Genomic DNA, 14,994 nt, shown 5'->3' with positions numbered 1-14,994 from the left:
ATCAGGAGAACCTCCAGGAAACCATGGACAACTTCAAGTTCCTGGTCAAAGACAGCAAACCAAATGTGGTCAGTGACAACGTCTTCCACGTCCAGTGGTCCCTCATCAGCTTTGAGCACAAAAGGTCTGCACCATTTCCCAAAAAATATGCATATTTTATATTGATTACCTGTTGCCCATATTAGGAAATAAACATGTGTTTACCTTCACTGATTATGCAATTGTCTGGCCTCTTTCAGTGTGACAAATGAAGAAATAGAGTCGGCTCCTGAAACTGCAGGTATTTCACAAATCAGAAAAAATAACAGAAAAATAATCTGCTTCATTTATTTACCCACCTCGTATTTAACTGGTCCAATTTGCCTTCCATTACCTGCAGTATGTTATTATATGTAAACAAGGAAAACTTTCCCCACATGAAGCAGCAGGTTATTAATGGATTACAATGAGAGTACAGGCTGTAGGCACTGATGTTTTGGCTGGTTCATTGTCCCATTAGAAGCACTCAATACTGTCATATTGAGTCTTGGGTGCTGCAGATCGGTCAGCTCGAGCATTCCTCCATCACACGGGAGTTTTTCATAAACACCGAGGTGAACATATTCTTCATCTCCAACATAGAGCTGCAAGGAAGTACAAGAAAAGTTAAAGGAGATCCTTGTGCACATAGAAGTACTGCTGATCATTTTAACACAGCTGTGGTAAGTCACACTAGCCAAACGACATGCTAACATGTAGAAAAGGAGAATCTACACCTTCATATATAGAGAGTGCACGTTGGCTCACAAACAGAACATTTGTTGAGTTCTGTTCATGGCTGAAACAGTATGAAGTGCACATGAATTTCCATTTTATTTTGCAGGTTTCTCTCAAATTTTGCAGTGATAAGTAACATTTCAGGCTAAAAAGTCTAAAAGTTTTGTATGAGCCTCTGCATAAATATAAAACCACATAAGCGCAGAGTGTAGAAGCTTCAGTGTAGCTGAAAAAAAAAATCCAGTGATCATTGCTTTAGTTTCCCCTGAGAGATCAGATTATCTACCATCAATGCTCTTATTGATGATATGTTTTTATATTGAAGAGATTTGTAAAGTTGCCACTGTGCAGTAGTTGGTCCCAGCTACGACCTGTGTTTTGTAGCTCTGTGCAATGAAAACCTTGAAGTTTCTCTCGGCTTTCTGCTCTGCGAGAGGCTTCATCTAAATAAAAATGACAATAGCATCAACATAAAGCACAGGCCCCGTGTGTGCATAAAGTTGTGAGTGTAAAATCTCTCTTTCCTACTCACTGCATCACAGATCTTCTGAACTTCTTCATCAGCCTCCTTTTCCTCGGTCAGCCCTCCACACATCGGCATTTTGACACATTTTTTTGGTGGTGAAAAATGAGCAAATAGTGAATAAGCGCACGCAGAGCCTGTTTTTATGGGGCTTCAGTGAGTCAACGAGTCATGGGGTGATTAGAGGGGCGGTATTTGTAAAAGGTCACGTAAAAAACACACACAGAAAGAGAGAGAGAGGGAGTCTGATTTTGTGTTTATAGGATACATCTCTTAAACGTCTGTTCTGAAGGCAGGACTGTGATGCCTTTTTCTCCCTCGCCACTAGAGGGTGTGCGTCCATAAGACTGGTGAGTTACAGGATATTCCTTGTGTAAGAAGGATAGCCTGTATGTTTTATCGCTCTGGACATCCTCTGTTTGTACATTTTCTATAAGCTAAGTTATCGCTAGGCTAAGCGGGCTAAGCTAAGCGAGCTAAGCTAAGTTATCGCTAGGCTAAGCGGGCTAAGCTAAGCGAGCTAAGCTAAGCGAGCTAAGCTAAGTTCGCCTAGGCCATACTGAGTTCGGTTTGAGTTGGTGATTTGTTATGTGTATTTACCTTCTTTAGTTGGCATCATAAGTGAGTGGGGCACAAGAGTTAAGTGATGGAAAGATTTATTTTCTTTGTTGCCAAATATGGTTCAGACTATAAGTAAAGGCCGCCAGCTTAGTAGTAGGGCCTATAAGACAAGTATGTGGCTGTAATATGTTATATGGTGATTCTTGTTGTCTATAATTTGATTGTAATTTGTGTTCTGTTTTCCATTCTGTTTGTAGAACCACACACATACCCACACTCACGCTAAATCTGCCATTAAAGAGCTGAACGATCATCCCCTGTCCTCGTTATTTTCTGGAGGGTCATAGTGGCACTTGACCTGTGCACACCCTGCGATCACCACTGTAGAACTGAACCTCATATCAGAAATCATCATAACAACGTCTCTTAAATACAAAATTTTTTAGACAATTCCCTTTTTCGTGCATTCTCTCGAGTCTGCCGGGAAGTGAAAATACAGGATGTGAGCTGTGATTGTAATGTTTGGAGAGGGTCACACATGAATCATGGCCTAAAAAACTGCTTTCAGCTCTTCCCTACGTCTGACACCTGAACCTCAGCAAACCACAGTTCCCAAAAGTACCCAAAAGTAAGAGTGGAGACTGCTCTCTGTGGTTCAGACATTATTTTATTTCTATTATTTGTTGTTTAAGGCTGTAGAATTAGATTTTACCCAGTTACCTAGGTTGTTTTGTTTGTTTTTTTAACCAGGGGGTCTCTTTACCTCACATACGTTCAAGAAAACACTTCTGGAGTCGTTACAGTACACTAGGACCAGTTAGGTTCGACTACTAGCGTAGTAATGAGTGTAGCTTGTAATAAAGACCCCAGACCAGAAAATAAGTTTAAATTGCTGGCGTATTATTTTGTAAAAACAGAGAATAGACAGTTGACACACATTACATAAAACATTCCACACCACATTTAAGGAAAATAAGATATTTCCTTTCCCTTTTTAGTTCAATAATTTCTGTTAATTTATCCTATTTATCTCAAAACCTTTTATTTGGCTTTAAAAGGATGTTATTTTCAACCTAGGTTACTGTTTTATTTATTTTAAGGTCTAAGTTCGAGTTTATACTTTAATCTATTTGAATTAACACTGTGTTATTTTAAATCAAGTTTAGTTCTTTAGGCCCAAGATTTAATTTAATCTTGGTCTAGTTCACCCTTAGATTTCAACCATTTCTTATGTTGTTTTAACCCAACAAAATTATTTACATTTCCGTTAACACCATTACAGTGTTAAAATATGAGGTTGACCAAAGATAAATTACAAAGAACAAAAAAATGTAAAAAACTGAAAACAATTCAGCAAAAGGCTGAATAACCCCTTAAACAAACAGACAAACAAAAAGAAAAGTTGTCTCTGTGTCCTTTAACTATTAATCCCAGAATCACTCTGAATGGTTATCCAGTGCTTTGAGAGTCCACTGTTCTTTTGCAGAGGTGTATGGATTATGGATTGTGTTGTAATTGCACATGATCTATGTTGTGTCCACTTGCTTGTGCTTCGACCAGCTAGGTCAGGTGTTGGGTTCGTTATTGAACAGGTACCACAATGGTTCTGGTGCGTACAGCAATCAGGGCAACTCTAACATTAAACCCCTTCTGCTGTTACTTTGGGTGTTAATGTTAAATCTCTGAGCTCTCTTGCTTTTATCCAGGGGCGATTTAACCCATCAAAGCACCCCCAAAGATTTTTTACTTCTTTTGACAATATTTGCTGTTTATGGGACAAACTACTAAAAATATAAAAAGTATACAGTACGTACTTGAGATGGAACATTTTAACAACAAAAGTATAGATAACCCCTCTCCCCTCCCAAAATAGTTTGTTCCAGCTCGCCTCTCCCCTGCTCTGGCGCCCTTTCTGCCAGAGCGATGGTGTTTGAGACGCAGCGGAGCGGAGGTGGAAGCGCCTGCCTTAAAACAGGGCATATTAGCTGCATTTAACCCTAAGTTACTCTTATATAGTTAGGTAGGAGTCAGACCATGTTTCTTTTTAGCTGAAAAACATTACACCAGGTAACCTGCTGTGTTGAAAACGTGTTTTCCGGCAATGTTTGCTACCCTACAATCCGTCCTGCTCTGTAGTAAAATCAGCGATACTTGATCGTCTTGTTGCTCCCATTGAAATGTATACAGCCTATTTAAAAATCTAAAACTTAACATTATCTGTAGCCTGCTGTTGTTACCACTGTCCTGTTTGAAAAGGAGAGAAGCTGCTTATTTTGTCATATGTGTCGATATTAAACCCAAGGTACTAACTAGCTAACTGACTGGATTCCCATTAACCTTATAACTGCTGTTGTGTGTGTGTGTGTGTGTGTGTGTGTGTGTCTACAGAGACAGCCAGGTTCATGATGGATATGAGGAAGTTTTTTCAAAAAAGGAGCCACATTCAGGTGAATGTGTAAGATCAAATGATCTGTCAATAAAGGATAATGTTGGATCAGTGTTTCAATATTTATATCCTTTATTAGATGTACATGTGGTTTGGTTATTTGCCTTTTGGTTAAAAGTACACTGAGAGAGGACTTTTTTATTAGTGATCTTAATAATATTGTTTTTAATCTAATTGAATACAATCTATTTGTGTATGATTGTCAGTCCAAAGAGGGAGAGAGGAAAGAGGAGAACATGAGGAGAAAGTACAAGTTCAGGAAGAACCAGGCAAGAAAACAGACAGGGAACAGTGACAGACACAACACAAACTGTTAAACTGGCAAAGAGAAAACTTTTTGAAGCTCAAGAGTGAGGCTGGTGCCATTCCAGATATGTTAACATTGTACAATCTTCTGGATAATCAGATCTTCACCACACTGAAAACTGTTATTCAGGTTGCCCTAACAAACCCAGTTAGCAGCTGTAGCTGTGAGAGGTCTTTTAGTGTCTTGAGTCAGCTCCATACCTGGCTGAGAAGGACCATGGGTCAAAGCAGACTCCAGCACCTGGCTGTGCTGCGAGTCTGCGACATAGGATAAAAGAAAAGAAAAACTCTGCAGAGCCATATTAGTATCTGCACTAAACATCTTTTCATACGTTGTACCAGAGGCCAAGGTGTCTCCATTTTTCTAATTTTTTAATAATATTTTGTATATTTCAAGGACTCTTCTGTTTTTGGAGTGTATTTTTTATGTATCTGTATTGTATTATACAAACACTTTAAAAGTGAATCTCTGTCCAAAAAATGCACTCAGTTTACTTCTTACTCACTGTGAGCATCATTCATTATTCTCCCCAGTAATTAAGGTTAGGATATATTTTTTTTTATTCCAATCCATTCTTCAGCATTTAAATAACCTTTATCAGATTTGATGGTTTTGTTACAGACTTTAAAAAAGTGTTTTGCTTTTCTTTCACAAATGTGGGATTAAATTGTGTTAAAATGTACAAAACTGTGATGTCATGTTTTGTGACGAGGACCCAGGCACAGACAGACTTGATGAATTTAAGAATCTCATGATTTAATAAAGAAATTTGCAGACTTACACAGAGATGGTAAAATTCTGATGACTGATAATGGAGATGAAGACAACAGACGATGAGGACAGGGAGGAACAGAGGGAACTCGGGACAACTGGAGACATTTAAGGATGCAGGGACTGACAGAGACAGGGAAGAAGTCTCATCGTGACGAGTAAAGTTTATCTTGCCTGGATGGGCAGCTCTCTGGGTGCTCAGCACCCCCAAAGCTCTGATCCTAGAATTGCCCCTGCTTTTATCACTCAAGAAATATTTCCAAGTCGCACTTTAGTGTGTCATGCTCAGAATTACTGTTATTCATGCCTTTATTTCATCATGTCTGAATTATTGTAATTCATTGTTCACTTGTCTTTAAAAAAAACAAAAACCTTGGGATGTCTGCAGGCTTCTGACTAAGTCTTCTGCTCACATCTCCCTGTTGCAAATGCAGTTGCTAGTTCAACTGATTCAACTGAAAGTACAGTACTGTGCAAAAGTCTCAGACTATCCTCATTTCTTTATATTTTGCTTCCAAGGAGCCAGACCTACTTCTAGGACTTCCTTCTTTCAAAATTTTCTTTGAACTCTGGCTGTTTTTCCACTTATTTTCAGACCAGTCCTTGTGCCTGAGCAGTTTCAGTGGAATGGTTTTATTTGTTAGGGCAATTTACGCTGACATATTAATCATTCGAGCATTTAAGAAAAAAAACTAACTTGTCAAGAGATTTATTCTAAAGACACTTCTTCAGCTAAGAATCTAAAGGTAGAAACACACAGACGCTGCAGTTTTTACTTGCAAGGGCGATCACAGAACGCTCACACCAGAGTGGGGGCCCTGTGATGTGCGCTTTGTTCCTGCACTTGCCTTTATTTATATACAAAAGTAATACAACAGTGAATACGTCTATTCATTAACAGAGGAATGTTAGTATGTAGGGAGTGAAGATAAAAGTGGTTCAGGTGTATGTGTGTGTGTGTGTGTGTTATTCTGAAGGACGTGGCCCCTCTTCTTGAAGATAAGAGCTTCCAGCTCCCCTCTTCCTGGCAGGAGTGAAATGATAACAGCTTGCTCAGCTATTATCACTGTGAGAAAGAATTTATAAAGCAAGTCTTGATTCCAACAACAGTAATAAAAGGGTCATCATGCAGTATTCTATAATATGCAAACTTATATATCACAAAAAGATTATACTGACTACTAAGTACAATTTTCTATTGACATAACTCAAGAGAGGAACCAGTTAACTTATCTTTAGGCACTTTTTTATTTGCAGCTTGTTCCAGAAATAAATAATTTGTTCCCATTTATTTTGTTAAATCTATGAAAAATGACAAAAAAGCACTGTTTGACATACATAAATCAATATTTTTGCACCAGAAGGTGATTTCCAATGAGCTGTTAGTCAAAAAGCTGGTATAACTTAGTATAATCTACAGTTCTTAAAAAAATGAAGAAACCGAACAACAAGTGATTGGCAGACCTAAAGAAAAAACAACAACAACAACAAAACAAAAAACAACCTACAACAGATTAACTGTATCTGAAAGCATTGCCCTTCAGAAATGAGAAAAAATATCCAGAAAAAACCCTGACACAGCCGGTCCATCTACCGTTTACCATTTTCAAGGAAAGCTGAAATATGTAAAGTTACACAAGAACTGCACTGAATATCAGTGGCCACAGGTCTTATGGAGAGATGAATCCAAATTTGAAGTTTTTGGTTCAAACAATTCTCAACTTCTTACTGAACAATATTATAGTTATATTATAGACACAATGTGTAGACTCTCATCTTTCATTTGAGGGTATCCACATTCAAATTGGATGAAGGCTTTAGGAGTTTCAGCTACTTAACATATGCCACCCTCTTTTTAAAAGAACTACAAGTAATTGGACAATTGACTCAAACGCTATGTGCTATGCAGATGTGGGCAATTCCTTCATTATGTCATTATCAATCAAGCAGATAAATGGCCTGGAGCTGATTTGAGGCGTGGTGCTTGCATTTGGAATATTTCGCTGTGAACAGTAGTGTTGTGCAGATCAATATTGAAGTTTTTGGTTCAAATATCGATTCCTCCAGTAACAGGTATTAATGTGCTAGAATCAATTCTCATATTAAAATATAAATTTTTTAGAGTAAATTTGTAGTTTATCACTAACAGGAACATGGTGGAAAGAAACTATATTATTTGGATCATCTAACTTGGAAGATGATTATATGGAGGTATTCTAATAATTGTTTTCTTGTACTCACAATAGTCATATGCAAAACACGGCTGTATAAATGTGTCGCAGCCCTTTGGCGTGCACACTCAACAATGGCCAAGCGTAAATGGAGTCATGTGTGGATGTATTTTACCTCCACAAACAGCCAAGACATGGTTTGCGATACATGTGGCAAGACAGTGAGGTGTTGTGGCAACACCACTAACCTCATCAAACACCTCAGAGTAAATCATATCACAGACTATGACGAGCTTATGTTGAGGGGAACTGAAGATGTAAGTGTCACAGAAATGGCTTATGTATAAAGAAGTTTAATAATGGTTTCAGCAGTTAAAATGTTCTTGCTTGTACATTTCTGTGGTCAATATTGTAAAGGTGTGTTTATCTTGTCACAAAGAACAAGTTTTGTTACACCGCTATTATCGCGAGGTTTGGGCGTGATAGTATAGGCTGTGAGCCCACGTTTAATAATCACGCTAAGGAGTTCAGCGAGCTATCTGCAAAGGCCTGGTTAGTCTACCAGCTGTATAAGGTATTTGCTATTTGCCATAACTGTATTGTAATATTGTAAAAATTTGTAATGTATGGTGTTCTAATTATTTTATGTTTTAATTTAGAATGAACAAGACTGTAAAGGTATTCTTCTACGACCTCCGAAGTGGCAGGCGGCCACGAGGTAATTTTTTGTTGTTAAAGCACGAGTGTTACTTTTGATAGACTGAAGCGCTTAAAGTCTTTGTGTTTTATGTTTGCAGTTTTCACGGCGTTCAATAAATGCAGCGAAGCGCCCATCTTGAAGAAGCCGTGCCTGTGTTGTCATTTCGGAGTTACAGAAGATGAGGAGAGGACAGGGAAGGTACAGCTAGGGCGAGACAGACATCTTCATCTTGTAAGAGTCCTTTAGAGCTGCAGGAAGGCAAGTGTTCAAACAGCACACAACTTCAGGGTTGTTGTTTTTTTATTTCTATATAATTCTGCATTATTAAGCAATAAGAACAAGTAGTCTGATGTCCTGTAATCATTATGAAACTATAATATAAAATACAATAAAACATTACATTTTTGTACAAAGTATCGGATCAATATTGTGGATGCCACCCTGAATTTTACTTAGTATTGGATCGGAAAGGAAATCAGTAGTATCGCACATCACTAGTGAATAGACAACATGCAGTCAAAGCAGCTCTCCGTGTAGGTGGAACAAGCCATCCTCAAGCTCTGAAAATGGGAAAATCCCATCCAAGAAATTGCTACAATATTAGGAGTGGCAAAATGTACAGTTTGGTACATCCTGAGAAAGAAACAAAGGATTGGTGAACTCAGCAATGCAAAAAAGACCTGAATGTCAAAGAAAGACAACGGGGGTGGATGATCGCAGAATCATTTCCATGGTCATGAGAAAACCCCTTTACAACAACCAGATGGCTTTGTTTTTCAGTGAGCCGATGATCCCAAACACACTGCCAGAGCGATGTCTCAATACTGCTGGGTTACAGCACAGACTATAGATGTCTCTGTCACAGCTAGACGGTCCTCACCGGTCGCCTTGCCAATTTTTGTTGTGTTTGTGTGTACTTTGTGGTGTTCTCCTCTCCATCCTGTGCGTGTGTGTTTGTATGCGGGAACACGTACTTCCGGAAGCCGTGGCACGGAACGGCAGCTGACCCGGGGGGAGTATCCTGAGCTGGAATCGCCACACCTGTGCTTGATCACGTCGCCGGCTGCTACTAATCCGAAGCAGACCTATTTAACAGCGCGGTCGGGTCACAACCAACGCTGGAACGTTGAGCTAAACCGGGTAGCGTAGTCGCGATTAGCATACCTAGTTTGTGAAGGAGAGAGAACGTTTAAGTTACGGTGCGTTGTTTTTCTCATCTGCCTCCAGGATGCAGGGATCGGAGGAGGAGCAGGCACAAGAAGTAGTTTTGGATAATCACTGCACTGTCACCGAGGGGAGAAGTCACCCTATCACTGCACTGCCCTTTTGGATTACAGACTTGAACTGTTGCCTTATTTTTTTCACTGTGAATAAATTCACTGTCACTCTGCAAGAAGTCTCGCACCCGAGTCCTTTAACCCAATTCACCATGACAGTCTCACTATTTTACAGCTCTTTTTAAAGCATAATGTTTATTTCAAACGTATTATCTTCATCACTATGGACAAAAGTAGATGTTTTATTTGTTTCTTTGAAACTGCGCTGGTTATCCTTGCTATTCTGATGGCATCTCTGAAGTGAGTCACATAAGTGGTGAATTGTGAGTCAGTTCAATTCCCCAACCAATCACATATAAAAATAGCCCCTATGACCACAGAATGTATCTTACAATTACACACACACACACACAGAAAAAAAAAATTCTGCTTTATTTATTTACCCACCTCGTATTTAACTGATCTAGTTTGTTTTATTTCCATTATCCTCAGTATGTTATTATATGGAAACAAGGAAAGCTTTCCCCTCATGAAGAGGCAGGTTATTAATGAATTACAATGAGACTACTGTGGGCACTGATGCTTTGGCTGGTTCGTTCTCCCATTAGAAGTACGCAATAGTGTCATGTTGACTCTTGGGGTGCTGCAGTCTGGTCAGCTGGAGCGTTCCTCCATAAGCCGGGAGTTTCTTGTAAACACGAAGGTGAACATATTCGCCTCCTCCCACATGGACCTGCAAGGAAATACAAGGAAACTTAAAGGAGATGCTTAATGTGCACATAGAAGTAATCCTGATCATTTTATCACAGCTGTGGTAAAGTAAGCCACAGCTGTGGGCCAAACAACATGCCAAGATGTGAAAAGGAGAATCCACGTCTTCATCTATATAGAGTGCACAATGTTTCTAGTGTTCACAAACTAAGATGACGGAGGGCATTAGCCCTATTAAAGATTAATATCAGTTTGTACACGCTCCAGATAGCTTTTCTTCAAATTCTTTCATTCTCACTCGCTTTTGCAACTTTGTACTTTTGTGTTACTCGCAGCAATAACTCCACCTCATTGTTAGTCCATTTAAAAAACTCGGTGCTTTTCCTCAACATTTTACTGTGAAGTTTTAAAGAGCTGTTAAGTAAATAAACCATCTTACAATGTGGAAAAGTGGCATCCACTTCTTTGGCTACATAGTGCATGATGGCTAGTGTTCACAAACAGAACATTTTTTGAGCTCTGTTATGGCTGTGACAGTTTTAACCATAACAGTTTAAGTTTTGTATGAACCTCCATATAAATTACCACATAAACGCTTGAATTACAAACATTACCTTAATGAAGTAGTTGGTCCCAGCTACGAGCTGCGTTTTGTAGCTCTCTGCAGTGAAAACCTCGAAGTTTCTCCCGGTTTTCTGCTCTGCGAGAGGCTTCATCTGAAGAACAATAACAGCAACACCAACATGAAGCACAGGCCCCGTGTGTGCGAGTGTCAAATCTCACTTTTCTACTCACTGCATCACAGATCTTCTGAACTGCTTCATCAGCCTGCTTCTCCTCGGTCAGCCCTCCGATCATTTTTACTCCGACAACATTTTGTTGGTAAAAAACAACCAAAAAGGTCATAAACACACGCCAATTCACAAGACAAGGCATTTTGGACCAGCGCATGGAAAGAGATGCGTCTGTTTGTAGGCTAAAAAACCCCCCACATAAACACATTTTGGACCGTACCATCATCTTAGGGAGAAGGGGGTTGTGGGCGGGGCGGTATTTGCCAAAATTATGAAAAAAAAGAGAAGCACACTTACATACGGAAATAATTACTTTTGTCCATTTTTTGTCCGTTTTTTACTGCATGTGTGGGTTAGTCTGAGCTGACGCTCGAGTCTGCCGGTGTTGTACCAAAGATTGATCGTCTGCCAAAAACTGATTTCCTGTATTTACTAGAAACTGATTACTGTACTGCTATAAATTGTTGCTCTATGCAAAACATATGTCAAATGTATCCCTCACGCATCAGTGTAACTTTGTGCTGAACATTGCCCTCACGAATATCAAGTCATCTTGAGCCACAAACAACATTTCTGTAAAAAGGTAGAATCCGCAATCAGTTTTTGCCACTGACTTTTATATATCCTTTATTTATCCAGTTAAAAATAATCTCGCGTTGACATTACAACTGTCTTTTTTAAGAGTAATCTGGCCAAGAGGACAGCAGAAACTGCAACAAATATAACAATAGTTCTGTAAACATAGTTTAAGTGGACACATACGGACCTGATTGGTTACCATGTAAATACAATAACACAGAGTTATACAGATACCTGAAAAACAGGCCATTTTTACATTTTATATATAACCCCTATGTAAACCAGGTCTCTCTTGAAAATGAGATTTTTAATCTCAATGTACGGTGGCCCTGAGAGGCCAAACGGACTGCAACTTCAGAAAACACTTGCAAAAAGAAAAATGCTGCAAAAAGAAAAATGCTGCAAAAGCACACACAACACAACGGAAATAGGAAAAAAGACAACGGAAATGTTTCTGGGGAGACAATAACCGGACGGACCAGTTGCACGAACCAAAACATGTATGTATGGCTGTATCCCAATTCAGGGACTGTTTCCCACTTCAGGGTCTGCAGCCTTAAAGTACGCAGCCTTAACGGTCCTCAAGGGCCGCGTACTCAAAGATCGCTGCGGCCGGAAGTGCGGGGCTTGTAGGCTTGTGAGATGGGACGGTCTAGCCTCCATCGCGCTGCCCAGGTTGCCTAGCAACCACGATACTAACAGCTGGAAACGTTTCATACAGCTTTGTTTGACAGAAATGAAGGAGAACATATTTTGTACATTTGTTTCTACATGAGCTTTGTGTGATTTGATAAGTATCCGAGGCTGAGACCACAGGACTGTAAAACATGATTGTTGGGCTTCATTTCTGTACTGAACAGTCATTTAAGATTAGCTAGTAAATAACAAATAGTTAATGTTGTTCATGAGACTAAAGTCATCTCACTTTGGTAATGTAAATATAATATGGCCAATATTATATTAATCATTATTAGTTATTACAGCAGTGAACATGAACTCTGTGCCAAACACTGAGCTTCAGTAAAGATTCAAGTTGCATTTATTTATATGTACTATCACCTTAAATCTTCACTTAAAGACAAGTATCTGTGACAGTGTATATATAGATGTATTATATATAAGAGACAAATATTGTTCTTTTAATATGTTGGCATTACTAAATTTGGCTCAATGCTTACATATATGTGTAAAAAGCAAATGTACGAGCTGTGATAACTGTGTCTGATAGAATGAAGAGTAGACTGATATATGAAATATTCCTTTATTGGGTGAGAAAATCAGACCATGTCATAACTGCTTTAAGTCATACAGAATAGATATCAGAGCCTTAAACAGGCTGACTTCTGCTAAATGGGTCAAACTGGGCAGAAAGTCTACAAACACATAACATCCTTATAGAATATGATGTAACACTATAGATCAACTTACCTCAGAATATATAAAGTATATAAACAATTACAGCGATATGATGCAACAAACACAGCAGTGCTACTGATCCAAAATACTCAAAGCTTCATAGAACTGAAACAAACATTTATTTTTAGCTCCATTCTGCTGCTGATACATACTTTAGGTTTCTGAACATTAAACTTGTTGCTGCCTTTCATAGTGTGTAACTTGAAGGCCCTGAGTACTTTCTCCCACACTGCAAACACTGGAATGATAACATTATTTGAACATTACCTAATAAGACTGATTCAGGACAGACAATTAGTTATGTTAAACTTTCCTAGCAGTCCTTCACAAACAGGGAACAGTCTGTCTATTCTCTCCATCTGTCAGCTGCTGCTGGCTCTTCCTCCTCCTCTTCCTCACACACTGCTGAGTTTGTCCTGGTGGATCATCAGGGGTGTAAAGCCTCACAGAGGATGTGCAGCAGTGGGTCCCTCAGTCTGTCCTCACTCTGGACACTTGCAGTTGTGACACATAGAAATCAAATGTGTGATAAGCTGCAGGATTCAAACACAAGTGTAACTTATAAATACATGTTCATACTTTTATTCCACAATCAGAGAGAAAGAAAAAGAGAGAGAGTGCAGGACAGACAGACAGGTGACAGTCTCAGGTGTATACACTGCTACAAACAGGAGGATTTAGTGTTTGTGTTATTACGAGTGCTAAACAAGAAGAGTTCCCAGCTGGTACAGTGGACACATGTGTGACTCCTGTGATTAAAGCATCTTTCTTTCAGCTTAACGAGTGAACCGTCAGCTCGTTCAAACACACGTTAAAGTCCGTATGGCTCAACACCACCGAACAGAGGCAGCAATTTAACATAGCTAACATTAACAGTGCAGTGAATCCTGCTTGTGCCGTGATATTCAGGACTGCAAACCAAGCAGCATCACTGACTTTCACCCTGTTGTGTTTGTGGATATATGACTGACTTTAATTATCCATAAAATCATCACATTCTCTGTAAGATTAAGGTCGACTATCGAACGGCGTATAAAGTAAAGACTTTAAAACAAAGTAAACGCTGAAAGTACAAACATCGCTAATGTCACATAACTTTGCCGGCATGTGGCCAACAGTAATGTTTTAATGTTCTTCATTATTAAACATTTGCACATAAATAAGTGACATAATATTCAGAACTTACTTTTGAAAGTTTACTCTTTGGCCGCTCCGCTGCCACTTCGTTGAAGTGTCTCCCAGTCCCAGTGCACTTGTTAGCATGACACCAACGAGGCCTCCCTTGCAAGTAAATCGATCGATCACTGCCTGTCTTGTTTTCTTCATGATGCATAAGTCTCTAAACTAGCGGGGCTTGTGGAAACACAGACCCAACATAAAGGCCCTTGCTCTTGTTGTTATTTCAATACAAATTTCTTAAAGAAAGACAAAGAAAAGGAAATAAATAAATACAAAATATCACACTATTGCCCTTCAATTAGTTTTAAAAACCTGACATCTGTGCAGACCACAACTAGACAGATAAGCACATCGGATTCAGATTTGATTTAAACTAACATCTGTCGGTCTCTAGAAGTCTAAAACATCCGTTAAACATCCAATATACTCAACTTCCCAGAAAGCTTTGACTTCACGTATGAAAATAGGAGTGATTTTTGTTGTTTTGTAGCACGATATCAGCTCAGATATTAAACTGCATAGCATTCATCCCATGTTTAAACAAAATGTGGTATTTTCTGCTATTTCCTGTCAGGACAAAAGGAAATGAAAATGTAATTTGCTTTAATATGATGGAACTAAAAAAGCTTGATTTTCATCATTGACTGAGAATATTGGATCTGTCTCCCAGTCTGGCTGTCCTGATTATAATGATGTATAAACCTTCAGCTGACGAATAGATGCCAAAAGCCAAGAAAACCATAGAATTGTGCTCATTTTGCTGTCAGTAGACGACATGAAGAGAGCTGATACTGAAATGTCTT

At 39.0% G+C, this 14,994-nt stretch overlaps 1 protein-coding gene and 1 pseudogene across 1 annotated transcript; both read right to left on the bottom strand.

The window, feature by feature from the left end:
- Positions 1–440: 440 nt before the first annotated feature.
- LOC148102383 (cystatin-B pseudogene) lies at positions 441–1,357 on the bottom strand (annotated as a pseudogene).
- Positions 1,358–10,007: 8,650 nt separating this feature from the next.
- Positions 10,008–11,159, bottom strand: LOC148102382 (cystatin-B-like). The gene is made up of 3 exons (XM_087841429.1): positions 11,019–11,159; positions 10,838–10,939; positions 10,008–10,245 (listed from the first exon to the last, which is right to left on the bottom strand). Exons 1-3 carry the CDS (start codon positions 11,157–11,159, stop codon positions 10,117–10,119), a joined length of 372 nt encoding a protein of 123 aa, XP_087697555.1. The 3' UTR covers positions 10,008–10,116.
- Between the last annotated feature and the right edge of the window lie 3,835 nt (positions 11,160–14,994).

This window comes from Neolamprologus brichardi, chromosome 6 (assembly GCF_056152115.1).
Source record: "Neolamprologus brichardi isolate AB-2024 chromosome 6, ASM5615211v1, whole genome shotgun sequence".
NCBI lineage: Eukaryota > Metazoa > Chordata > Actinopteri > Cichliformes > Cichlidae > Neolamprologus > Neolamprologus brichardi.
Note: the sequence above shows the minus strand (reverse complement) of the source record. Positions and strands in the feature narration are given on the sequence as shown.

Bases quoted from the DNA above. Each gene is read 5' to 3' on its own strand.
- LOC148102382 (XM_087841429.1), bottom strand. From the start codon at position 11,159: ATGCCTTGTCTTGTGAATTGGCGTGTGTTTATGACCTTTTTGGTTGTT. The intron at 10,940-11,018 runs GTGAGTAGAAAA...ATTGTTCTTCAG, and splicing joins TTCAGAAGATCTGTGATGCA to ATGAAGCCTCTCGCAGAGCA. The intron at 10,246-10,837 runs GTAATGTTTGTA...ATTTCCTTGCAG, and splicing joins GGACCAACTACTTCATTAAG to GTCCATGTGGGAGGAGGCGA.